At 45.0% G+C, this 26,322-nt stretch overlaps 1 protein-coding gene across 1 annotated transcript; it reads left to right on the top strand.

Moving 5' to 3' along the window:
• Positions 1-7,650: 7,650 nt before the first annotated feature.
• On the top strand, positions 7,651-26,090 carry LOC123019443 (cytochrome P450 2J4-like). The gene is made up of 9 exons (XM_044422332.1): positions 7,651-7,821; positions 14,343-14,505; positions 15,290-15,439; positions 15,657-15,817; positions 19,112-19,288; positions 20,403-20,550; positions 23,799-23,986; positions 24,971-25,112; positions 25,900-26,090. The coding sequence occupies exons 1-9, from the start codon at positions 7,651-7,653 to the stop codon at positions 26,088-26,090; spliced, it is 1,491 nt and encodes a 496-aa protein (XP_044278267.1).
• Positions 26,091-26,322: the final 232 nt, after the last annotated feature.

The raw sequence follows: 26,322 nt of genomic DNA, 5'->3' as shown, positions 1-26,322 counted from the left end.
CTCTGCTTCCATTGCATCCTCACAGTGCTGTCCAGCTGAGCTTTTCCGGGTGTTGCAGGATTTACTAAAATCTGGGCCTAACATCGGTCCTATTGCCCCATTGGCTGCACACAGAGACAACCTTGCCCAGCGCTTTAGGGATATAGTTGCTTCGATTCGCCATGAATTGGACTGCACAGCTGATGTGGTCCTAGAACGGGAGGCGTCCAGAGCAGCATCTGGTCCGTCTTTGTTGGATAGATTTCAATGATTGAGGCCTGAGGTGTGGTCAAGGTCTTTGGACAAGTCCGTCCCGCCACCTGTTGACTTGACCCTTGCCCTTCATGGCTGCTCATCAAAGTCAAGATCGGGATGTCTACCTGGGTCCAGGAGGTTGTCAACGCCTCTCAGAGGGAGGGTTGAGCCCCCCCACCTCTGGAGGGGGTGGTGATCAGATCCATCCTAAAGAAGGCAAATCTGGACCCAGAGATCTCTTACAATTACACACTGGTGATTAACATCCGGTTCTTGGGCAAGGTGCAAGTGGGTGGTGGCTGGAATGCCCCAAGCTCCCTTGGAGGAAACTGGAGCCATTTCAGTCTGGCTTCAGGCCTGGTTATGGGGCAGAAACTGCCCTGGTTGCCCTGCATGATGGGAGAGGGACAAGGGACGTGCATCTCTGTTGGTTCTCCTGGATCTCTTATTGATCACGGTATCCTTCTGGATAGGCTGGCTGGGTTGGGAGTTGGAGGTACGGCTGGTCGATTCCAGAAGATGGTGCTGGGGGATTATGGCTCTGCACCATGGCAGCTTTGCCATGGAGTACCACAGAGTTCCGTTCTATCCCCCATGCTCTTTGACGTCTACATGAAACTGCTGGGAGAGGTCATCCAGGGGTTTGGGCTGCGGAGTCACCAGTACGCTGATGACACCCAGTTCTACCTCCCTTTTGCACCTAATCTAGGTGAGGCAGTGACTGTCCTTAACCAGTGTCTGGCTGGAGTGTTGGGCTGGATGAGGGCCAATAGATTGAGGCTTAATCCAGATAAGATGGAGGTCCTGTTGGCAGGTGGTTCCACCCTCCGGGTAAGTGATCTTTGCCCTGTTCTGGACAGGGTAGCACATCCCCTAAGGAACAGGATGCAAAGCCTGGGAGTGCTTCTTGCCCCAGAGTTGCCCTTGGAGTGCCAGGTGTCTGCTGTGGCGAGGAGCACTTTCCTTCATCTTCAGTTGATCCACCAACTACACTTGGAGGAGCAGAGCCTAGCAATGGCGATCAATGCTCAGCTGGACTATTGTAACATGCTGTACATGGGGCTGCCCTTGAAGGCAGTCTGGACTCTTCAGTTGGCTCAGAACAGAGCAGCCAGGATGCTAACAGGGGCCAGAAGAGATGCGCATATAACGCCAGTCCTTTACTATCTGCACTGGCTTCCAATTGAAGTCTGGGCCCAATTTAAGGTGCTGGTGATGATTTATAAAGCCCTAAATGGCTTGGGTCCTGGATACCTGAAGGAGCGTCTCCTTCCATATATGCCTGCCTGCCTGCCCCCTAAGATCTGGGTTGGAGGTTCTTCTTCGGGAGCGCTCTTTGAAGGAGATCAGAAGAGTCGCTACCTGGAGAAGGGCCTTCTCTGTGGTGATGCCCTGGTTATGGAACATGCTTCCCAGAGAGGTGTGCCTGGTGCCAATGCTTTTTTCATTTTAGTGCCAGGCCAAAACCTTTTAATTTTCCCAATATTTTAAGTGTTAAAGTTTTTTTTAAGTAAACTTAAATTTTATTTACATTTTGTCCTTTGATGTTGTACTTTTACTTCATTGTACTATTGTCCTGGGACATTTTAGTGTAGGACAGTATAAAAACTATAGGTGGATGGATGGAGTTGTGAGTGCTCAACAGTTTAGTTTGGCTCCTATTCTCAGCCATTGATGGACCTGAGAACCAATAAAATCTATTGCTTTTACCTTTTTTTTTTTTGCCAATTATTTCTGTTTCCCCCATGGATGTAGGTGGCTTTGACATTTCCCCCGCATAGAAAATGATAAATAGCACTTTTCATCTGTGCCTTTCAGAGACATTAACATTGCAAGAACATTCATTGCATGTGTGAAAAAGCTTGTTAAAACCTTTCTCAAAATACCCTTAACTGGAGTATTGTGTCCAGTTCTGGGCTCCACACAACAGGAAGGATATAGCCAGGTTAGAGTCAGTGGGGCGTAGGGCCACAGGGTTGGTGGTCGGTTTGCAGGGGAAGCCGTATGAGGCGAGACTGAGGGAACTGGGTCCCTTCAGCCTGGAGAAGAGGAGACTCAGAGGGGATCTGTTGGCAACATACAGGTATGTGAGGGGATGTCCCACGGAGATGGGTAGGGACCTGTTCTCCCCTGCAGAGGAAGGCAGGACGCGCTCCAATGGAGCAAAGCCGAGGGAGCCAAGGTTCCATTTAGATGCCAGGAAGCACTTCCTGACAGTCAGGACCCCGAGGGTGTGGAATGGGCTTCCACGGGGGGTCGTTGAGGCCCCATCGGTACGGGTGTTCAAGGATAGGCTAGACATGCAGATAGTGGGCATGTCATGAGAGCTGGGGGTCAGACTAGATGGCCTCACCATAAGGGGCAGGGAAAGGGTAATAGATACAGAAACATTCTGTTGAATTTGTCACACTGATCTTTATTTCCATGAATCAATGCGAAACCAATCAGCAATTCCGTAACCTGTGCCTGAGAGCATGAGTGATGAACAGGCAAATGAATAATGCAGCCTTGTCTGGTTCTCTGAGAAACCTCATCTTCCTCCCTATTGCATTCCTGTCCATTTTGAGTAGGTAAAAGGCAAAAGCCATTTTACAGGATGAGGCTGCACAAGTTCCATCATGCTCAGGGAGATTTATGTTCAGATGAGCAGCTTTCGGCTGTGGATATTGGCAAATTTTCATTTTCTTGCATGTCAGATTTTTCTAAGCCACCCCAGGAAGGCAGGAGCACAAGCAGAGAAGCTTGCAACAATAACATTCCCATCATAGAAATGATCTGGTGATCATTTGCATGCTTTTAATTAAATATGACATCAAAACACAAGCATGTAGGTTCATTAACAGCACCATAAATCAACCTACATATCGCTAAAATCTTACAAATTTAAAATGAAAGGTTGCAAGTACAATTCTTCTAATCACCCCTGAATAGGCCATCCAATTGATAGACTTTTGTGGACTTCTAGAAATTGTAAAGAGTAGAGCATATTTCTACGCTCCTTGCAGCATTATTTTACTCTTCACTATTGCATAGAATTATGCTCAGACTGAAGTCCTCAGATATGGCAGTGCGGATGGTTAGCACCATCATAATTGATGCCAGACAGGCTCTAGATGGTCACAGGATTTTTTTGGACACCCTTGATCTGAAGAAACTGGTAGGAAGATAAGAACAGTCCTGCTGGATCAGACCAAAGATCCATCCAGTCCAGCACTCCATACACAAGGTGGCAAAGCAACTAGCCAGGGATCCCTCAGGCAGGATGGGTGCAAGGCCTCCCCCTGCCCAAGCTCCCCGGCAAGTGGGGTGTGCAGGCGGGCCATCCCTGGTCGAGGAGGGAGCACATGGTCAGCAAGGCTAGTTGCCACGGAGCGCCTCCTCTTCCTCCATGAATCTGTCCAATCCCTTTTAAAGCTGTCCAGATCGGTGTCCATCAGCTCTTCCCATGGCAACCATCTCGATAGTTTGGCTATATGCTGCATGAAGAAGCCCTTCCTTTTGTCTGTCTTAAACCTCCCACCAAGCAGCTTCATGGGATGACCTCGGGTTCAAGTGTTATGGGAGAGAGAGAAAAATGTCTCCTTTCCACTTTCTTTATACAGTGCATTATTTTAAATGCCTCTCTCATGTCTCCCCTTCCTTGCCTTTTTTCTAAGCCGAACAATCCCAGTTGTTGTAGCTGGTCCTGATAAACAAGTTGCTCCATCCTCCTGGTCTTTTTCACTGCCCTTCTCTGCACTTTTTTCAACTCCATAATGTCCTTTTTCAGGTAAGGTGACCAGAACTGGACGTAACATTCCAAGCGTGGTCATGCCAAACATTTGTATAAAGGGATTATGATCTGGGCAATTCTATTTTCGATTTCATTCCTAATTATGTCCAACAGTGTTGCTGTTGTTGTTATTATTACTCCACACAGAGCCCATAGGACTCTCTGGGCAGCTTCCAATAAAACATAAATAATAAAAGTTCAATAGCAAACTACAAAACAAAAATGCAAGATACAATATTAATTACAAAAGCAATGCAGAAATCAAAACAGGAATTTTTAATACAATGGTATAATACATAAAAGAAAGCAATAATAAAATAGAGCTGTGACCTCCACCCACCCACTCCCTAAACAAACCAAACCAGTGCAGCTAACATGGCGGTTGTTTTTTTCACAGCATGGTGCTGGCATTTTTACTGAGATGTCTGCCATCACCTCAAGACCTCTTCCTTGCAAGCTCAGGTCCCGTCAGTGTATTTGTGAAACTGAATGTTTTGCCCCAACGTATGTGCCTATGAGGGACACAGGGAGCGAGACAATGGTTCTCCTTTTGCTAGAAACACCAAAGAGGAAAATACCAAGCAGATGATGACCTTGACCAAGGAAACTAGCATTTCAAAAATGCCTTGGCAATAATGCAAGGCTCTTTATTGGCACTCCGGACTTCCTTTTAATTTTTCCTCCTTTGTATTCCTTTCATACTCATCCCTTCCCCTCCTGTTGCATCATCTCCATTTTCTAGTTGTCCTACTGCCAACAATGTAAGGTCCATTAGAAGAGAATGCACATCATGAGAATATGCCTAAGTTCGTACACATGCCTGGGCAAGTATATCTGGTAAACATTTTGGAAGCCCAGCAATGTTCTGGTCCTGAGTGACTGCAAGAAAGCAAATTACAACTCTTCAGTTTTATGCTGTCAAGGTCTGATTGTCCAAATTTAATAAGATCATTGAGTTTTAGGAGACTTTACGGATCAGCCAGTCCAGCCAGCTCCTCCGTAGAGGCTGTTCATTAGAGAAGCTACAGGTTCCCTGAATCATGACCACCAGCCTTTGCTTACATACATCTGGTGAAATGAAACCCCCCTCCCCCCAAGCTCCTAAAACCTTCTCAGATATGTTTCCCTGCAATTTCCACATGCCAGTTTCAATCTTGTCCTCAGGAGGGGCAGGGATCACAACTGTTTGATCTTCTGCATGACTTCCTTTCAAATATTTTTCAGATATTTGAAGATCGCTCTCCTATATCCCCATAAACTTCTCTTCTTCAGGCTAAATGGACCCAAGCTCTTCAACTGTTCCTCATAGCTCCAAACCCGTCACCCTTTTGCTTGTTCTTCCCTGGCCATGTTCCAACTTGTTGATCTTCTTAAAGATTATACGGATGTGTATAATCTTTTATAGAAACATAGAAACAGAACGAGTTAGAAGGGGCTTCCCAGGCCATCTAGTCTGATCCCCGGCTCATGACATGCCTACCATGTGTATGATGGTATAAAGTGCTCTAGGACCCCCTATTCTCATCTAGGGTTTCCATGGCCATGTGTTCCTTCTCCCTCATCCATTCTCTCCTTGACCTCACACACGCAGTCATGCAATCCCTGATGCACATGGGCTTTGTGAAAATGAAAAACAGACTGGGCGTCACTGGCATTCTTTGAACACCTCAGTCTCTGGATGACTCTACACACCAGCTTCACACAGACATTAATTAGTTCAGCCGTGTGGTATTCCTCAAGGCACATCCACAGAGAATCTACATTTGAAAGGAAAGGAAAGGGAGAAAAAATACTGACACAGTTGTGTGTCACAAATGAAAGAGAACACAATATAAATCATAGCTTGGTAGGGCTCATTGATTGATTTGCTATATTTCCAGCGCACTTATGACACCACTTAGATTGTTTTTATACCAATTTGTACCGGTTTTAATTTACTAAGTTAAGTTTTATAGTTGTTGATCATTTATATGTTATTTTATCTTGTGTATCTTAATTGTATTATTTTATTTATATTACCTAATGGTTATTTTATTATAATGGCCACCCAGAGAGTGTGATGCTAATGGGTGGCCTTTAAACAAATAATAAATAAATAAAAATTAAATATTTTTAAATTGCCCAGTAGCCAAAGCCTTATTTATTTATTGTAAAAATGTCTGTATACTGTTCACTTAGCCCTGTTGGCTCTCTAAACAGCTTACACTCAATAAAATCCCAACATAATACAACATATTAATATGAGGAACAGTCAATAAAACATTCCAATTAAACAATATGTAAAACTAAACTAAACAATATGCAACATAATTAACAAATTGATAAATACAAAATCCTGATAAAAACAACTAAAAGAATGTCTGTTCAAAGAATCATAGAATCATCAGATTCTCTTTATTTCTCTGCTGCTCCCTAATACCACTGCAGGAGTTTTGGTGTAAGACCCACAATTCTTACTTCTTCATGGGTATCAGATTGCAACCCCTCTTCAAGGAACCACTGTCCTGAAAAGAACAGCAAAATCTCCATACTGAAAAAGCATTCAAATAAGGAATGTTTGAAAGCAGAGGAATTACATTTAATAGCCCAAAGGGTAGGCATGTTTAAATACTATTAAAATCATGTGATTTCTTTCTCTTCTGCCGTCCTGAGATCTAGTATCATAGGACAGCATACAAAAGCTTTTAATAAATAAATAAAATAAAATTTCAGACCATTCTGTCAAACTATTTACAGAAGCAGAGCCTTAAAACATTACAGCTCCATATTTGCAGAAAGTCAGAGCACAAATAGATTACGATATGAAATACTAAGATTAAAATATCAACAGGCTTCCCTCCCTCAACACATGCATTTCTCACCTTTGGGGGCCATGTGCCCCCTTTTCCAGGAAAACCATCATCTCCCTGATTCAGAAGTATATTCACACCATCATAGCACCAATCATTTCCCATGCAGAAGGAGCACAGAAGAAGTTCGACAGCTGAGTGTGCAGAGGCGAAGCAGAATACTCCCTGGGAATAAATAAATGAGGCAGGGTTCATCTATCTGTGATGCCATCAGCCTAGCTGCCTTTGAGGAGGACGGGTTTCTAGTTGGGCTGGTTATGCACTCCTGCTCCAACCAGGCGTTTTGAAAACGAGTTTCTCGGAAGCTGCTCTCAGAGGCTTCCTGTCAACTTCTCCTGGTCAAGAGGGGAGGTTGGATGGATGACATGATAATAGCCCCGTGGTTTGCTCCAACAGACCATGCCTCTTTTCCACGAACGTAGGTGCATGCATTATTCTATTTGTGGCACGAAATTGGTCCCGTGCAGGCCATAAGTCCGATTATACAATTAATTGACATTAAAAATGCCTTCCTCCCAATTAGGAGAGTGACACATTCGAATTAGCCACGTTGCAATCAACAGTGAGCTGCTGTGATGCATCCCTGGAGGGTCAGATTCCAAGGCTACTTGGATATGATGTCAGAAGACTTGTGCCCCATTTGTTTTTAACCGTCATGGTATATAAACCAATGTTAGTACAAAAAGAGGGAGAGCGAAGCAGCAACGTATCTGAGAAAGCAAAAAGCTGTTACGAAAAGAAGGTACAACTTACCTAGCCTTCCTAGAAAGAGACAGCAAAGGAAAAAGCTGGAGAATGACAGAGATACGGGTGTTTTTGATTGTGATCCTGCTGGTTCTCTTGGGTCTGTGCTTCCTGAAACAGCAATGGTCTCGCAGACACTACCCTCCTGGACCGCTTTCTCTTCCTGTCATCGGAAGCATATGGCGGATGGGCTTTAGAGTTTCGGACAATATATTACTGCAGGTACGTCTTTCTACATAATTCACCAAAACCGTATTAAACAGAGTAGCAGAACTCATGAAGAGAATTTTGATTTGTTTTCCTTCTATGTTGACTGTGGACAGAGATGCTGCATTAGTAAAATGTCTTGGCAAATATGACTATTGTTTGGATATGTTCCCATGTGACTTGGAAAAATAGTGCTATTCATTATACTTATAGCTCTTTGTAGACTGCTTTTGCCCAGAAGTTTCTCCAAGTGGAAACCTGGAGAATAAGGTAGACTGAAATAAAAATAAGAATAGCCGTGGAATATAGGAAACTTCAGGATTGAGAGAAGCAAGTGTTTAGAAGAAATGTTTGACTACTATCCCCAAACCACTGATGCTTCCCCAAAAACAGGTCCCACCAGACAAACCTTGTGGAATTCTATGACAAGGTTTCAAGGTGGCTGGATGGAGGGGATGCAGTGGATACCTGGATTTCAGCAAGGCCTTTGACAAAGTGCCCTGTGATGTCCTGGTGGAGAAACTGAGGAGTTTTGGGATACACCAAAGCACCGTCCGGTGGATTAGGGCATGGTTGACTGACCAAAAGCAGAGGGTAACCATTAGTGGGGAATCATTGGGGTGGCAGCCAGTGACAAGCAGGGTCCCCCAGGGCTCTGGCCTGGGGCCGATCCTGTTCTTTTCATAAATAACATGGAAGAAGGGATGAGCAGTCTGCTGATCAAATTCGCAGATGATACTAAAACTGGAGCAGTGGCCACAACTGAGGAGCAGGTACTCCAGATCCAAAAGGATCTGGACAGACTACGGGAGTGGGCAGGAGACAACAGGATGGCGTTCAATGTGGATAGTGCAAGGTCTTGCACTTGGGGCATAGGAATAGGTGTCATAAGTATAGCTTAGGTGACAAGTGGCTGGAGAGCAGCACTTGTGAAAGGGACCTCGGGGTGCTGGTTGACTGCAGGCTAAACATGTGTCAGGAGTGTGATGCAGTGGTCAAGAAGGCAAATGCCACCCTTGGTTGCATAGCCAGAAGTGTGGCTTCTAGATCAAGAGAGGTACTCTATATTACTCTGGTGCGCCTGCAACTGGAGTATTGTGCTCAGTTTTGAGCCCCTCGTTACAGGAAGGATATAGCCAGGTTGGAGTCAGTGCAGCGTAGGACCGCAAGGATGGTGGCCGGTTTGCAGGGGAGGCCGTATGAGGCGAGACTGAGGGAGCTGGGTCTCTTCAGCCTGGAGAAGAGGAGACTCGGAGGGGATCTGTTGGCAACATACAGGTATGTGAGGGGATGTCACACAGAGGTGGGGAGAGACCTGTTCTCCCCTGCAGAGGAAGGCAGGATGCCCTCCAACGGGGCAAAGCTCAGGGAGCCAAGGTTCCATTTAGATGCCAGGAAGCACTTCCTGACAGTCAGGACCCCGAGGGTCTGGAATGAGCTTCCATGGGAGGAGGTTGAGGCCACATCAGTGAGGGTGTTCAAAGATAGGCTGCACATGCACATGGTGGGCATGTCGTGAGCAGAGCCGGCTGGAGGTGGGGGTCAGACTAGATGACCCGGGAGGCCCCTTCTGACTCGCTCTGTTTCTATGATTGTACATGAACTATGCTTGTATTGTATGGAAACTGTAACTGGTCGAACACCTGTCAGAGCATGAAAGGGTTACGATTCCCATGGTTCCACTGAATACGCATGGAAATTGCTGGGTTGCACCCAGGTGCAAGAGGACTTATGTGCCAAGAGTGATCTCAGTTCTTTGAGACCGTGACAGCGCCATCCACGTGCAAGAGCAAAATGCAAGCAGATCAGAGAATACTGCAGTATTTACTAAAGTACAAAGAACAGTATTGTGTGCAAGGAACAAGCAGAGGGGACACCCTCAACCGCTTGAGAGAGTTTGGGTGCTCTCAAGGGCCACAGAATACTGATTGCTGAGCAGGGGGCGAAGGACAGAAAGTGGGATGGGAGCGTGAACGGAGCGAATTACTGAGTTGAGAAATTCCACGCCACAGCATGTGCCATGTCCCTTCCACGCCATGTCCTTTATACAATATAACAGAAAACTCCAACTTCTATCAGAAGCCGCATTTGCTGCTTCATGTAAAATCGAACAACACCACCAAACTCTGCAAAAGAAATACAGACCCTTCTACTGGTAACACCATTAAGGTAGAACCCAAAGCATCCCTTTCTGGATTGATGCAGGTGCATGATTTGTGCTTGTGAGTGTGCCTCTCACACTGCCGGCCGGAGCCTGTGCACGACATTCCTCTAAATCACATGCCTTTTGTTCAGCTGCATCCCATGTGGCAACTGTGCGCATTCCTAGAGAGCTAGGAATTTGCTGCACTTCTCCTTGCTATGTGCTGAGCATGGAGCTGCACCTGAGAATGCTTCAGAAAGATTCAGCCCATCTTCTCATGACAGCAGAGTATGGATATACCCCTCCTGTGGGGGATGGAGCATCTTTTGTCTAAGGATTAGTGGTGAATTGCTTTTTCCTCTGGCCTGGAGAGTTTGCCATTGCTACCTCCAACAGGGTCCCCGGGGAATATCACCAGCTGTTTTCCCAACCCCTGCTGAGCAGGGCTCCTCCAGGCAGCTGTGCAAGCAGCAGGCTGGGTAGATGGTGAGACCTGTGACAGCGCTACCCACACCTGCTCAGCTGTGGCAGAGCTTGTGGGAGACTGGGGCTATTCAGTGTCAGGAAATCTCAGGATAGCAGGACCAGGAGAAAGTGTGCTTGGATTCACATGGAAGATGCCACTCTCAGTCTCAGCAGGACACCCAGGTACCCCCTCTGACAGAGACAAAAACAGCCACACTGTTGGGTAGCCAGTATGCCAAACTGGCTATGAGCTTCTAGAGCATATGCAGAGTTTTTATAAGTTGTGGCTCACGCACAGTCTCAGGGTAGTGGTGAACTACTGAATGGGTGAGAAAGAGAGGACAATGGGGAATAACGCAGAAACAGTGATAAATCATTATAGACTTCAGGAAAACATCGTGATACAGCAGAAGGCTTGATAACGAATAAAACAATCAGGTGTTACAGAATTCCAATAGGTTCTGATGTTTGGGCTTTACAATCAGAGATACAAAATGCCTTATGACAAAGCATGAGCTGGCTAGGTATTTTTACATTGCAAAGGAAGTGCAGCCGCCCTGATCATTTTGTTTCAGTTCTGCTTTGGCTTGGGACTGTTTTTCCTTTTTCCAGAGAACGAACAGGAAAGGAAAACCCCTGCAGATGAGGGGTGGGGGGAGTGAAGACTGGCAAATCTCTCCACATTTTAATGTATGAAACTTATAACTTTTATAAGGGCAACTCCAACATCACCAAGACCCTCAACTTTATGCAGGTCTTACACAGTGTGAGCTTTTTCTCATTCAAATGTTTTTCCCTGCTTGGGATCTTCTCTTTTCTTTTCCCACTAACACTCTGCATAGACTGAGATGTGAGAAGTTCAGATAAATAGACATCTTCCTGCTGCCCTTTATGCATTCTTAATCAGGCCATCCAGAAAACCAAGTTAATGAATAAAGTAGTATTACGCATGTAATACACTTGTGAATGCAGAAGGAAGTGCCATTAAATTCAATAAAACTCGCTCCTAGGCATGAGCTTGCGGACCAAAGGAGAGCTTTAATATTGGATTCTCTAGTCTACTCGAAGCCCAGCCAGTGTCACCAGGTATTAATATAACTCATCATGTTGACAGGTATTAATTGTGCTTTGTTGGAGTGTTGTTCTCCATAATCCCTCTGCTTTAAGTCTGAGTATAGCACTTTGTATGTGCCACAAGCTAGATCCGAGTGCATTTTTTTAATGGAACAAGAACACCTGCCACAAGCAACTGGATCTTGGAATGCTTTTTCACTGGATGGACTGGCAGTTTTGTGCTTCTGACTCTGAAGCAAGCCTGACTTTGTCAGGGAGATTTCTGAACCTACAGCAGGATCTCCACGGCGATGTGAAGCATGGGGATGAATCAAGATGCTTGTTAAGATAGCTTGGATATAAGCACCAAGTTCAGGACACACAATTCTAAAGGCATTTCATTTTACAAATTATTGGGTGGAACACCAGGTAATCTTGCCAGGTGATCTGGATGTCATCTGCAAGTTTGAACTTAGCACTCAACTGAGCACTCCGAGAAAACATAATTGACATATGAAACTGCCTCCCTTCTGCCACCAGCTGAAGCTGACTTCAACATCAAAGCTTTAAGCTAAATGGAGACATCACGTGGGCAAGCAGACATTATCTCCTTGTAGACAGGGAACATAGTCAGGAGTGTTCACATTGCTATAGTCCCATATTACTGAATAAAATACAGGAGGTTAAAATCGACCTTTAAGTTTATGCAGGGAACCCAGCCAGACCCCACCTCCAGCCTGGGAACAGACAGGAATTCCTGCATTCCTAGGAAAACAGGTGAGGGATACACAGCAATGGAAAGGAAAGATGCAGACTCACATAATCAGAGCGACAATTCTCCAAGTCTGGGGGTAGTGAACAGACATCACTTGGCATATGTAATCCACCACCCCCAGTAATTCAGTTTTGGGTCTGAGAGTACAAAAGAACTGGGAGATGATATGGTTTGCAAGCAGGTTGGAAAATTATATTTTAATAGAGTAATTTTCCCCTGTACACTACTGGCAGTTGGAAATGCTAATCCGTGTTTTCCCTTTTTCCAGTACTTGCAGATTTAATGATATATTCAAGAAGCAACTAGGGGAACAGACAGGGCTAGGTTGCATCATTCTTTCAAGAAATGATTGAGATGAACATTCATAAAGGATGTATGGATCCATCCTGTCCTTTCTGTATGGCATATATTTTATTTGTATCTAAATTGCAAGCAGGTATCTATGACAGAGGAAATGAAACAAAAGTGGAAAAGAGAATTTGACAAAACTGTCTCAGAAGAGCCATGGGACTGTGTCTGTTCAAACATTTGCATAATTTTCTAGATATGACTTCTATGAAATAATATATACTTGGGATAACGTACCAGCCACCATCTCTAAGATGTTCCCTGGAGAAGCTGGAGCTGCAATGGCAAATGGGCTTCTTCCTGAATATGGCCTTGCAACTCTGTTAAGGAATTCTGGAAGAAGCTTGTAAACAGTGTCAGACAAGATAAATTACAATTGACTTCAACCTTTACAAGTCTAATCTTGGGTGAGATCAGATCCCTAGAAACTTAGTGATGATGGTGAATCAGCTGGAAGGATGGCTTGCCTTAGCCAAAGCTAGGAAGCGTGCAAGAGATGTGTATCATCTCTGGCATGCTGGAGAAGGAAGATCTTCTGGAGTGCTATGGTGATGAATAGAATAATGAGTTGCAGCTTGCTATGGGAGGAAAAGGTCTGCTCCATCCAAACTGCCAAGGCAAGACCAGGCCTGAAATATTTCCTGAAATAAATATATAAAAGAATGCTATCAATAGTAAGATTCAGACCTGGAAGAAGCTTACCAAACATGATCACTTTCATGATTCATGTGAAATGTTGATACAAGATTGCAGTGCTGATTATTTTGCTGGCTGGAAAAATAACACATAGACTTAATTTTTCTATGCTAGTTAGGGATGTGGAGAAACCCATACTGGGGCTGGGAACCTGGTGGATTTGATCGGGTTCAGCTCTCCAGATTGCAGTCTACTTTGTTGCCACCCTGAGTTGGAGTTCCTGGCAAGTGTTCCCATATTTTCTGGGGGCTTTCCAGGAATCGAGTCCCACAGGCTGTGCAAGCAGTATCTCTTCTGTGCCACACTTAGCAGCCTTCGTTTCTGCTGCTGAAGATGCTCGCCAGTCACGCAGCCTGTGTCCCGTGAGTATCTGCGGACTTCCTTTCAGCTCAGCTTGCTTTGTAAGACTGGGCCAAACATGAAAGGAAGTCCCTGAATGCCAAAGGGACAGATTCTGGTAAGTGTCATCCCAACCCTCAAGCTAATTACTATTTCTATGATGCTTTTAGAAATCTTAACTGTATTGAGTAATGAGTTTCATCACTGCAAACTGCATCATTGCTTGTTTCATCATTGCAAGCTGGCTGTTGCACTTTAAAAAGTACTGCCTGGAGGCTGAAGTTGCTAGCATTAAAGAACAGACATTCCTTGAGGAGCCAAATATGACTTAGCTGCTCCATCTCCTGTACCAGCAGGTACAGGAGCATTTGACCGGCAACATTTCTTATAATGTAATGGAGCAAAAGGATTAGATGTTCCTTTTCCGATAACTTTAAAAAGTGGAATCTATGAAAAGAAGAATGAAGGAAAAGGTGGAAGAATGAAGGAAGGGAAGGGAAGGTGGAAGAATGAAGGAAAGATGAGAAGGGAGAAATGGGCATGATTCTTCAGGAAAAAAGACAACTGGGGGAGAGAGAGGGCAGAGTGGAGAGCTGCACCTGGGCACATGCTGCAGGAATTAGGATTTCAGGAAGGCTCACATACAGATACTAACTTCAAACAATCAGCATTACTTGATTGTGATGTATTTCCCCCCTACTTTGATCCAAATGGCAGCTGGCAGAGCAATATGGAAATATTTACACGATATGGCTAGGAAATCTTCCCCTGGTTGTCCTGTCTGGATTCCAGACCGTGAAAGAAGGACTGATCAACAATTCGGAAGACTTTGCTGACCGACCAACGACTCCTTTCACTAAAGCTCTAGCAGCAGGAAGAGGTAAGTTGTGCATAGGAAGAAGGTGTACTGACCTTTTCTCCAAATAAAACATGAAAGAAATGCCAGGAAAAGGGAATAGAGCATCTTGCTATAAAAGTTGGAGATTTCACTAGCAAGTGAACTTTGGAAAGAACTGGGAAATGTAGGGTAACTTCTTCATCATTAGTTACAAGGAACACATAAAATCCATAGAGCTTTAGAAGTCAACAAAGGTGACAAGGTCTGTTGTGATGATCATTTTCATGGGTAAATACCATTGTCTGAAAGGTAGGTATGGAAAGGCCATGGCCAAAGTGCAGGAGGGGAAAAAGCATTGTGTAGTTCCAGAAAAGGAGCAAAAGAGAAAAAGAGTTGTGTGGAAAATACAAGATAGACAGGAAAGCAGTCAGATGCTTACGGCATAACAACAACTAGAACTCTTTGGAAGATCTCAAGTTCTTCATTTCAGTTATTTTAGGTTAGCATCTAGATTTTGGAACTTTAGGATTCAAATCATGATGAATCCTCTTTCATCTGCTGGTTTGATTACTCTCTTGGAATTATTCCCCTGCACATCCGATGTTAACTCCTCTTATAAGTGCAATGGAGAACCTGAAAGTTCTTCTCTGTTGTAACAGGGACACCTTTTGAAACAGCGGCTATTGGAACGTTGGCTTATTGGTGTGAACCTAACAGTTAACGTATTAGAACCCAAATAACAAGGGACATATTAAAAAGGCATCTTGTAATAAAGAAACCAGTCTTTTCCAGTTCAAAATGTGACCATTGTTTCTTGATGCCTCAGGTATTGTACTTTCGAATGGTCACACCTGGAAGCAGCAGAGACGGTTTGGTTTGCTCACGATGCGCAAGCTGGGACTGGGCAAGAAAGGCATGGAGCTCCAAATTGAAGAGGCGGCCCGGCAGCTTATTGAGAATTTTGCAAGCATGAAGGGTATGTAATATTTGGAAATTATGCAGCCAGATGTGCCAGTCTGCAGAAACAGATGTGTACTTTGTGCACAAACTTGAGAGTAGAATTTCATTCATGTTGCCTGATTTCTAGGAAAATGCATTTCCTGAGATCCCAAAGGTCTCCCATGTCTCACCACAGAATCCTACTTTTGGTATTAACAGGAGATACTGAATTAATATTAATATGCCTTTTTCAGGACAGCCATTGGAGCCTTCGTTCCCCATTACCAACTTGATCTCCAATGTGATATGTGCACTGACTTTTGGACACAGCTTTTCTCTTGAAGATAAAAGCTTCCAGAAACTGGTGGAAGCCATTCACGATTCCTTAAAAGTTGCAACGAGCTTTTCTTACCTTGTAAGTAGTTGTTCTGTACTTGTAGAGTCAGGGAGAACTTCCAAGACTTAAGGATCCCTTCTGTCTTTGCAAATCTGTACAAATGTGGTTAGAGCTTTGAATTTAGAAGAGTTTCTGAATCTTGGTCAAGAGGACCTGGGCTGATACTGAAATATTCTGGTGCAAAATAGAGCTGCCAGGATGCTGTTGAGGACTGGTCGTCACTCTCACGTAACTCCAGTCCTCTATCAGCTCCATTGGCTTCCCATTGAAGTCTGGGCTCAATTTAAGGTGCTGGTTGGTACCTATAAAGCCCTAAACAGCTTGGGACCAGGATACCTAAAGGAGCATCTTTTTCCCTATATGCTCTCCTGCCCCCTAAGATCGGCAGCAGAGGCCCTCCTTTGGGAACCCCCTTTGAAAGAGGTCGGGAGACAGAGTACTCAACGGAGGGCTTTCTCTGCGGTGGCGCCCCAACTATGGAATGCGCTCCCTAGAGAGGTCCGCCTGGTGCCGTCATTATATGCTTTTCGGAGCCAGGTCAAGACCTTTTTATTTAACCAATATTTTAATGTTAATTGATTTTAATTTTACATACATTTATTTAACTTATTTTAACTATTCTATTTTGTGTATTCAGCTGTGGTATAGTTAATTTATTTTGTTTAAGATTTAGATTATATTGTAAGCCATTCAGAGACGCCAGTGATGGACGGCCTATAAATGTCATTCATAAATAAATAAATAAATAAATATCATCTGATATAATCGATCAGGGGGCACTTGTAAGTGCTTAGAAAAGATGGTCTAAGTGCAGTTCATACACCAGCAGCACAAGTGTCAACTCATCGTGGGCATAACTTCTTCTTCTTCTTCTTCTTCTTCTTCTTCTTCTTCTTCTTCTTCTTCTTGTGAGATGTTGATACCATCAGGAAATGCATGCTTGCCGTTTGGCATGAGAAATAGCAAGGGCAGCCTCTTGAGGCCCAGTGGGGACTTGAAAACATTAAAACTACCAATGGCTCTTTCCCAGTTCAGTGAGACTTGGAGTAGCCTATTTTTGATTAGGACTATGGGACCATGAACCACACACTCAACTCTATGTGGGAGAGGTGGTATAAAAATGGAACAATTATTTTCACCTGACTCTTGAATCCTCAAAGTTTAATCACTAGCATTTATTTACCTAACAAAAGGTTACCTTACTTTTTCACAAAATATTCAAAGATGTTCAAAAACATCAGGATTGAATCCGTAGGACAAAACATCAAAATGAATAATCCCGTGCATATCTAGGCAGAAGAAAGTCCTGCAACTTCCAATATTCCTTGAATCCTTAGGCAGACTTTTTCTTGTTCGAACATGCATAGGACTATGCTCTGAAACACTTTGAGGAAACATATTCCCCCCAAAAAGTTCCTAGCATCACCAGAATAAACCAGTTACACAAATTCAGAGGACTGTAGGATTTAATAGACCAAAATCTCCTGAAAAGGAGTAGGGTTGGAGAAGAAATTTGTTTGGTTCACATTCCAATGGAAATGGTTCATTCCTGAACCAAGACGTAAACCGAAATGCAGTTGTACTTCCATAGCCACAGTGTTCCTCCATGAAAATAACTGGGTGTACTTATTAATCTAGAAAGATTAAAAATAAAGAACACCATGTCTTGCCAAAGAAGACTCAGCAAGATTTTGACAAATTGCTTCATTAAGGATTTTGAGTAAAAGTAGAAATTATGGGATAAGGGAACTGATCGTTTTATAGACTTGTAATTGGCTGAATAATTCAAAGCAGAAGGACAGGCTTAAATGAACACGGGAGAAATGACGGTCTGTATTTTATTTATTTATTCAGGAGACTTCTATGCCGCCCCATTTGCCGAAGCCTCGGGGTGGCTCACAGCCATAATTGCGATGTTTGCTAGTAATTGGAGTCAAAGTTGAGCAGTTAGGCGTCTGCATTTAGAGATGACGCTAGATATTCAAGGCAGTGAAAGTCCCGTTGTTGTTGTGACATGCTATCAAGTTGTCTCTCACTTGGCAACCCTAACAATTCATGCCCTTTGCAATATCCTGGCTTTCACAGCGCTGCTCAGTACCTGTAAATTCAAGGCTGTGGCTTCCTTGACAAAACTGAGCCATCTTACATTTGGTCTTCTTTTCTTCTGCATTAGACTTTCCCAAGCATGATTGTCTTCTCCAATGAATCTGACCTTCGCGTGGTGCACTCACAGGAGAACAATCTCAATTTTGTCATTTTTGCTTCTAGGGAGAGTTTTGCCCTTACTCGATCCTTGCCCTGACCTATTTGTTCATCCTTCTGTCAGGCAATTCTCAAAGCTCTCCTCCAGCACTGTGGTTTGAATGTATCAACTTTCTTTCTGTCAATGGTGTCGTGGTGAAGAGCCTGGGACTGGGACTCAGAGGATCCAGGTTCGAGTCCCCGCTCAGCCATGGAGCCAACTGGGTGACTTTGGCCCGTCACAGACTCTCAGCCCAGTCTGCCTCACAGGGTGGTTGTTGTGGGGATAAGATGGAGGAGGAGATGTAAGCTGCCTTGAGCCCTTTGTAGGAAAAAGGCAGGATATAAATCGGAAAAAAAAAAAAAAAAACTCTCATCACTGACCATACATACTGACCAGGAATCCAAGAGGGAGGATGATTTTGTCCTTGGTCAACAGTGAAACAGCCTTACATGTGGTGATCTTTCCTAGTTCCTTCACTGCTGCCCTTCCAAGTCTCAGTCTTCTTCTAATCTCTTGGCTGTGGTCTCCCTTTGAACTGATGACTGAAACAATGTTAAATTTTTCAGAATTTCAGTTTCTTCAGTGTTGATATTCATGTTGTGAAATTCTTGATATTCATGTTGTGAAATTCACACCTCTTTTTGCTGTGGGAATTGTCTTTCGGCATTCTTATCTCATAATGTCTCTGGTTTCAGTCCACAGTTCTTCTGACTCACTATCTTTAAAGTTAAACCTTTTCCGCTTTGCGAACTTTTTCAACTTTGTGCTTTACTACCCTAATTTTCATTCCTATCTTTCACTAGACTAAATCCCCAGAATCTGCTAATGGTAGGATTCAGAAGAAGCCACTAAATCCAGTTTTTCATCCAATGAAAGTCTTATAATGATTGTGAGCCGTCCCGAGATGCAATGCCTAAGGGACAGGATATTAAAGTTCTAAATAAATAAATAAATAAATAAATAAATAAATAAAATTGCAGTTCAGAAGAATCCAGTTGTGCATGATGGATTGTGTTGCCTGTCTCCTTCCTGATAATGTCAGGATTTTGCTCTTGTTTTCCTGACAGCTGTATGAAATGTTCCCAGGGATCATGAAGCATCTCCCAGGGCCCCACCAAAAGGCCTTTTCTGCCATACAGGTGGTGCTTTCTTATGCAAAGGAGGAAATCGGGAAGCACAGGGAACATGAGTCCTTTCACGAGCCGCAGGACTTCATTGATTACTACCTACTTCAGCTGGAGAAAGTAAGCATTGGTTTCTGTTTGCTTCCAGGAGCTCACCTTCATGGAAGCATCTCATTCCCTGCTAGGACCAGGCAGCAATATCTGCCGGCTCTTCTTCAGGCTTCAAATATTTCTGTCAGGTCTTCACCCAAACGTCACCCATATTATATCCAGTTGCTAAAGTCCCGTATCACATCGGAGGAACTAATCCAGGGAGGTGGCCACCAACACTTAGTACTCTTCAACATTTTTCTCAATGACTTGGAGGAATAAATGCAGAAAATGCTTCTCAATGTGCAAGTAACACAAAATCAGGTGGGATGACTTGTTTCTTAGAAGGAAGAAACAACATGCAAATTTTTATGGATAGACTACTCTGGTTCTGAGGGGTCCACTTGCGCTTAACTGAGGGCCATGCCTTATATTTAGGGGGAGGGCAGAGTAAGTTCTGAGGGGTCCACTTGCGCTTAACTGCCAGGTGCATGATCAATTTGCCATAATCCTTGCATCTCATTCTCCAGCAGCATAAATATTGAGAAGCACCACCATTTGCAACCAACATTCTAATAATAATAATAGTAATAATAATAATAATAACAATAATGATGATGATGAAAAAGGCATTTTTTCTTCAAAAAATGAAATTTTATATTCATTAGAAACCAACCACACGATGCCGTTTAGATTAAAAGAAACTGTGCAGGTGGTAAGGAACCTTTTTCCAGCCAACAGTGACTAAATTAATTAATACAGAAGCTGATCCAAAAACTTTAAAAAGTTTACATCACAAAACCTGAATTACTGGAAAGACTTGGGTCTTGTGTAAAGCTGAGGTCAGGAACTTGCTTTGCAGGATTGGGCTGAGCACAAGAGGAAGCCCACATATTCTGGAGGGAGAGATTTCCAAAGGGTCTGCCTCAGACTTAGTCAAGGCGCAGTTCCAAGAATAATCTCGGTCTGCAATCCCGCCGTGCCACAGCTGTGGCTGCCACTGATTATGTTCAAGGGCCTCAGAGCTGCCAGCAATGGCACATGGTTTGTTGCTAGGATGATAAAGACAGCACGGGAAGCGAAAGACGCGCTGAAGGGCAGCCTGAGGGTCACTGCAACTAACATTTTGCTTTTCGACATTCAGAAGGGCAACAAGAAGGACCCCACCTCCACCTACGATTGTGAGAACCTTGCTCAGTGCATTAATGACCTTTTCATTGCCGGGACAGACACTGCTGCCACAACGCTGCTTTGGGCATTGCTGTTCCTGACAAATCACCCAGATGTCCAAGGTGAGAGAACGTGGTTCAAGAGGAACCAGGACCTGCCCTCATCCTCTCATGGGATGTGGTGCCTTTCCCACGATGGCTGGGTCTCCGTGACAGGATGCGGCAGGTTACATGCTGTGTGAACCTAGACTGCCTCGCCCAGGGCGGTTTGTCTGCAGGCCATGGGCCACTCCAACAAGCCCTGCCTTTGGTAGGGGCTGTTATTCCCACGATGGGTTGTTAGATTGTGGGAACCCACTGGACTGGCCCCATCATGGGAATCACGTGTCAAGCAAGCAGACCTCTTGGCAAAAACCCTTTGCTGAGCTTGCCGGCCCGCCCACAAGAGCTTAAACAGTGGCTGAAGGGGGCATGCTGCTCTCCCTGTCCTAATCACAAGCCTGTTTCCCCACTGCTGTTTTCTTTCTTGCTGAGATCACAAAGCTCGGCTTGACAACCGGCTTTCGGAATCCCATTTCTATAGCCACTTACTGCCCCTTCCATGTGCCTAAGATGCACTTTGGAGTGGCAGTCAGTGGCTGGCAGACCGTAATGCACAAAAAAATGTTCGCAAGTAGTTCTGCTCTGAAAACAAACAAATGCAAAAAAATTAGCAGTGTTTTGAGCTGCAACTTGGGTACTTTAAAGGGTGAATGGGGGTAATGAAGACTTGTGATCTCAGGGGAAAAATGGGGAAGGGAAAGGATTAGAAGCCATGGAAAACCCAAAATGGCTCACAGTCATGGCGGGGAGCAGGGAGACAATCCCGTGGTCCAGAGAAGGACTTAGAGAGAAGGAGTGGGAGAGATGGGGCAACAGCCCATGGTGATCCTGGTCACGACAGGTGCATTGTGAGTGTTTGGGAACCAGCAAGCCATCGTGGCTTATTTCCAGGCTGGCTTGTCAGGATGTGAGACTGCACCCATCTTCTTCTTACTGTTATTACCTTGCATTGTAAACGGCTTAGAGAACTCATGGCAGCTGACAGAATTCTCCTGCTGCTCTAATCTTATCCTCACGCCAACCACCCTGTGATGTGAGTTGAGCTGCAAGTCTGCGACTGGCTCCGTGGCTGAGTGGAGTGCTAGAACCCACATCTCCTGAATCCAAGTCCCACGCTCTTACCGCCGACACTTCTCCTTTCAGTTCATACAGAGGTCCTTCTTTCAACATTGCCTTTCTCGTTTTTGCCACCCTTCCCAGGCCAGCACCACTGGGGTGCAGTGGCCAAGCCTTGGCACACAATGGAAAACTCACAGCTTTAATTAAATCCACAGTAAGGCCTGAGAATCACAAGAGGCTGGCAAAAGAGCATCATTTCGAGCTAGTGGCTGGCTGCTGCATGAACAGGCCTAGATGGACCCTCGGTCTGACCTAGCAGGTCATTCCTTATGTTCTTATGACCATTTCAGACCTGAGCCCTACCTTTAGTCCAAGCATGCATTTAGGAACTCCTCCCTCCCTCCCTCCCCCCCACCCTCCCTCCCACTATTGCTATAGGATAGTGCTATCTTGAGCCCAATTCTCCCTTTCTTGCCCTTTGGCTCCAAAACACCTGATCATTATTGGCTCTTCCCAACTAACAAGACAATGCAACTCTAAAAGCCCTCTAGTCAGCTGGAAGATAAGCCTTTGCTTAAGTGAAGAGTCTTCACTGGGAAAAAATTCCCCAAACCTCCCCTTTCAGTAACACTGTGGGATCCACCTTCAAGGTGGCTCCCATGGGTGAAGGTCCAGCCACTGAGCCCCACACAGGCCCTCTAACTGGGCAGCTTGTCTCTCCTGATGTCTCATTATGTGGTCACGGACCAGACAAGGCAACAGTTTTCTCTCCTCCTCTTTTTGGACCCCTCCATCTCTTTCAAAATATGCCTGCCCTCATGGTCAGCCTGGGAACCTGTGGGCAGCAACCTCGATGAAGCTTCAAAGCTCTCTGCAGCCCTCTGAGTTCCCACCCTTTCCATCACTGAGCCATCAATGCCTTCTTCAGAATGTGATGGATGGTGACTCTGGAGTGCCCATGAAGGGCGGATGCCTGGCCCATTTGCTACAAAGACTGCTGTGCAACCAAGAAGAGTTTCCTCATCCTCCAGCTGAATGTCAAGGGCTCTACCTTTAAAGCATCCCACTTGGAGGGCGAAATCCCAGTTCAGATTCCCACTGGGGTGCTCTGGGAATGTCTGTATGTCTCAGCTTATCCAAACTCACAGGGTACTTGGGTGATCTGTTGGCGACATACAGGTATGTGAGGGGATGTCACACAGAGGTGGGCAGAGACCTGTTCTCCCCTGCAGAGGAAGCCAGAACACTCTCCAACGGAGCAAAGCTCAGGGAGCCAAGGTTCCGTTTGGATGCCAGGAAGCACTTCCTGACAGTCAGGACCCTGAGGGCGTGGAATGGGCTCCCACGGGGGGTCGTTGAGGCCCCATCAGTGCGGGTGTTCAAGGATAGGCTGAACGTGCACATGGTGGGCATGTCGTGAGCAGAGCCAGCTGGAGCCAGGGGTCAGACTAGATGGCCCGGGAGACCCCTTCTGACTCACTCTGTTTCTATGTTTCTATGAATTAATGGCGGAGCAACAACCACGTCTGCTGCCCTCAGATCCTTGGAGAAAGGGTGGGGTAGAAATGGAGCAAACCGATGGTTGCTGGGGATTCATTACAAGACTTGTTGAATAGTACAATCTGCAATAAATATCTGTCAGCAGTTCTGCTGGGGAAAAAAGTTTCCCTTTTTTCATTTCATTTATCTATCACATTTCTATACTGCTCCACAGCCAACGCACTCGGGGGGGTTTACACAATCCATCGTTGTCTGACCTCTGCTCAAGAGACAGCAAAGTCATCAATAACTCTATTCATTACAGGTGCTCCCTTTCATTTGTCCAATATACCATGTATGCATGCATGCATGTATGTATGTTTTGGCAATGACAGAAAATATCTTAACAAGATGCATTTCTAAATAAAGGCAGAATACCTCCATTAGTAATAAAGACAACATCATAAGAGGGAAACATTTATCTACTTTGTATGGGGTTAACTTAACTTGGTGCCAAAACATCTGCCTTCAGGCTTATCTTTTTCAAATTCTGACCTTCTTGATAAAGGCTTATTTTATATTTTTGACCTTCTTGAGTCTCTCTAATAAAATACTATGTAACCGACCCTTGTTGCTAAAATCAGGAAAAATTATATTCCTCATTTCCTTGTGGTTTCTGGAAGAAAAAGTCCTCTTCAAACTAATGCTTCTGCTTTCATCATTTTCCACAGAGAAAGTCTACAAAGAGATGGAGGATGTTTTTGGTCCATCCTGCTCAATTGCCTACCAGGATAAAAAGAAACTGCCCTACACCAATGCGGTGATTCATGAGATCCAGCGCAGAGAATACGTCTTGGTATTTGGGCTCCCAAGACAAACTTTGAATGATGTGACTGTGAACGGCGTGCTTATTCCCAAGGTACAGGCGGTAGCAGGGGTTGCGTTCCCATGTTCCAGGAGTATAGAGCATCAGGCCTGTCTATGTTAGTTTTCACGGATTCAAAAGTACAACTCTGTTAGATCCAGGAGGTCTAGGGCTAAACCAAAACACACACTCTCATCATGTGCAGGTGGACAACTGGAAAGATGGATATGGGTCATTTTCAAGGTGGGGCCTGAAAGTAGATGGGTGCTTACCATTGCTAGTTTAACATCCCCCCCCCCCCGGGTTCATTCTAAAAAGCTACTTACGCATGCAATTGGGGGCATGTTTGCTGGATCGCTTCGTTCCCTCACCCCCAACATTAAAAGCTTAATCCCAAAGGACAAACTCTGATCATGTTTTCTTACCTGCTGGAGCCATGATGCATGGGAAAAGGGGATTTTCATTGAAAAGAGGAAGGCAAAAAAATAAGGCATCTTCCTGCATGTACCAGCATGGGAAATGTTGGAAAAGAAAAGGAGGGCAGATATTTCCCCCTTCTCCATAAAATCGATGCTATTGCTCAGGCTCCCCAGTTCTGTGGACCAGCATCGTGTTTTGGAACGATGTGCAGTGAAACTAGGATAGTTCATTTGCAGAGACAGAAAGAAACTTGCAGTGATGGGTACTGTGCAAGTGACGAATCCTGAAATGCTGCTCTGGGTACGTTCTGAATCTTGGAATCTTAGCATAGGCTGTTACAGCAAAAGCACAATGAAAAGAAGTCGCAGAAAAGAAATACAATAGATTGGACATCTCTTCTTCACAAAACAGTTCTGCAGCTTCCTTGCAGGGAGTTAGTTGTCATCATGCAACTAACAGAAGGTTAATTACTACACAAGAGTTTTATTCGAATATCCTGGGGCAACGTGCTGGGACATCGAGAGATGACATGACATGAAATGCCCTCTTGGTTTCATATGCAGAAGACGAAGCTGCATATAAAACTTTCTGAATTGCTTGATTCTTTCTTTCCTGCAGGGAACCATGATTTTTGCGGACATGCGCTCTGCTCTTCTTGATCCTGAGCAATGGGAGACACCTCATGAGTTCAACCCGAACCATTTTTTGGACAAGGATGGCAACTTTGTGGCCCAAGAAGCATTCCTGGCATTTGGGGCAGGTAAAGGCAGAATCACAGACCTGCTTGGGCTGGTATTTCTATCAAGCTGCCCATCACAGCCCTAAGATCTCTTCCTTGCTGGGTCACCACTAGCGAGATCCCTCCGGGTCCACACGAAGGGCCTTTCTCCCATCATGCATCAGCATCCCTTTAATTTTGCTTGCCTTGCATCACATTTGCCCTTTCAATGTCCACTCTCCCTTTTTTGGGAGGTCCTTCTGGAGCTCTTTGCAACCCCTAAGTAGCCACCCTAACCAATTGCTGCCCTCAGCTAATGGTTGACCCACCGCTCACTCCGTGTTCCAGATCATTTATGAACAAGCAAAGGCCCTCAGCCCAGGAGCATTCCTGGACAGACCCGGCATTTCACATCCCTCTGTCAGAATTTACAGTGTATTCCAACTTTCTTCTTTCTGATCCATCGTAGGACCGCCATTGTTATTCCATAACTCCTAAGTTTGCTCCAGAGTTTTTGCTCCCAGGCCTTTTGGGAGTGCAGGCAAACAATGCCAATCCACATCCTTATTGACGCAGGCTGGGAAGCAGCAGTTGGGTCCCCATCCAAAGTACTTAATGGTGCTTGGACCAGCCTTGAAAATCAAGCTCAGCCACTCCTTGCCAACCAGCCGAGTAAAAGGGGTGGTTTGGAAGGCGGGAATGTGGCAGTGCAAACCTGATGGTCTCCTGGGCAAGTGGAGAGCATGACAGGCTCTCTCTCAGCCTGGGTGCAGCCTGGGACCTAAATCCTACCAGTTCTCATGGGCTGCCTTTCCCTTCCTTCCTCCAGGGGCCCGGACTTGCCTGGGGGAGCAGCTGGCGCGGATGGAGGTCTTCATCGTCCTGACCAGCCTCGTGCGGGCCTTCCAGTTCCAGCTGCCAGAAGGCGTGAAGGAGCTCGACTCAACAGCTGTGTCGGGGCTGACAAGACATCCTTGCCCTTTTAAAATCTGTGCTGTTCCACGCTGCAGCTCACCATAAAACACTCACTAGTGCTTGCCATGGATTCTCTGCAGCTGCAGATTCTTCGTCCATTACTTTTCACTTAATTTGATCTTCCTCCTAGTGAGGATTATTTCCCTCTGTCCTGGAAACTCTCCAGACCAGCAAAACTTGGAAGAGATCTGTGACAGCATTGGCTGCTGAATGTGACCTATGACCAGAGAAAGGATTCTTCCTCCTCATCTGCTGTTAATGCGCACATGCGCAGCAC

Source organism: Varanus komodoensis, unplaced genomic scaffold, assembly GCF_004798865.1.
Source record: "Varanus komodoensis strain SLA01 unplaced genomic scaffold, ASM479886v1 scaffold125, whole genome shotgun sequence".
NCBI classification, from domain to species: domain Eukaryota; kingdom Metazoa; phylum Chordata; class Lepidosauria; order Squamata; family Varanidae; genus Varanus; species Varanus komodoensis.
The sequence above is the reverse complement of the archived record's forward strand: the minus strand, read 5'-3'. Positions and strand labels throughout refer to the sequence as shown.

Excerpts from the sequence above, each read along its gene's own strand:
- LOC123019443 (XM_044422332.1), top strand. The coding sequence starts at position 7,651 with ATGACAGAGATACGGGTGTTTTTGATTGTGATCCTGCTGGTTCTCTTG. Across the intron at positions 7,822-14,342 it reads CGGACAATATATTACTGCAG|CTGGCAGAGCAATATGGAAA; the intron begins GTACGTCTTTCT and ends TCCAAATGGCAG. Across the intron at positions 14,506-15,289 it reads AGCTCTAGCAGCAGGAAGAG|GTATTGTACTTTCGAATGGT; the intron begins GTAAGTTGTGCA and ends TTGATGCCTCAG.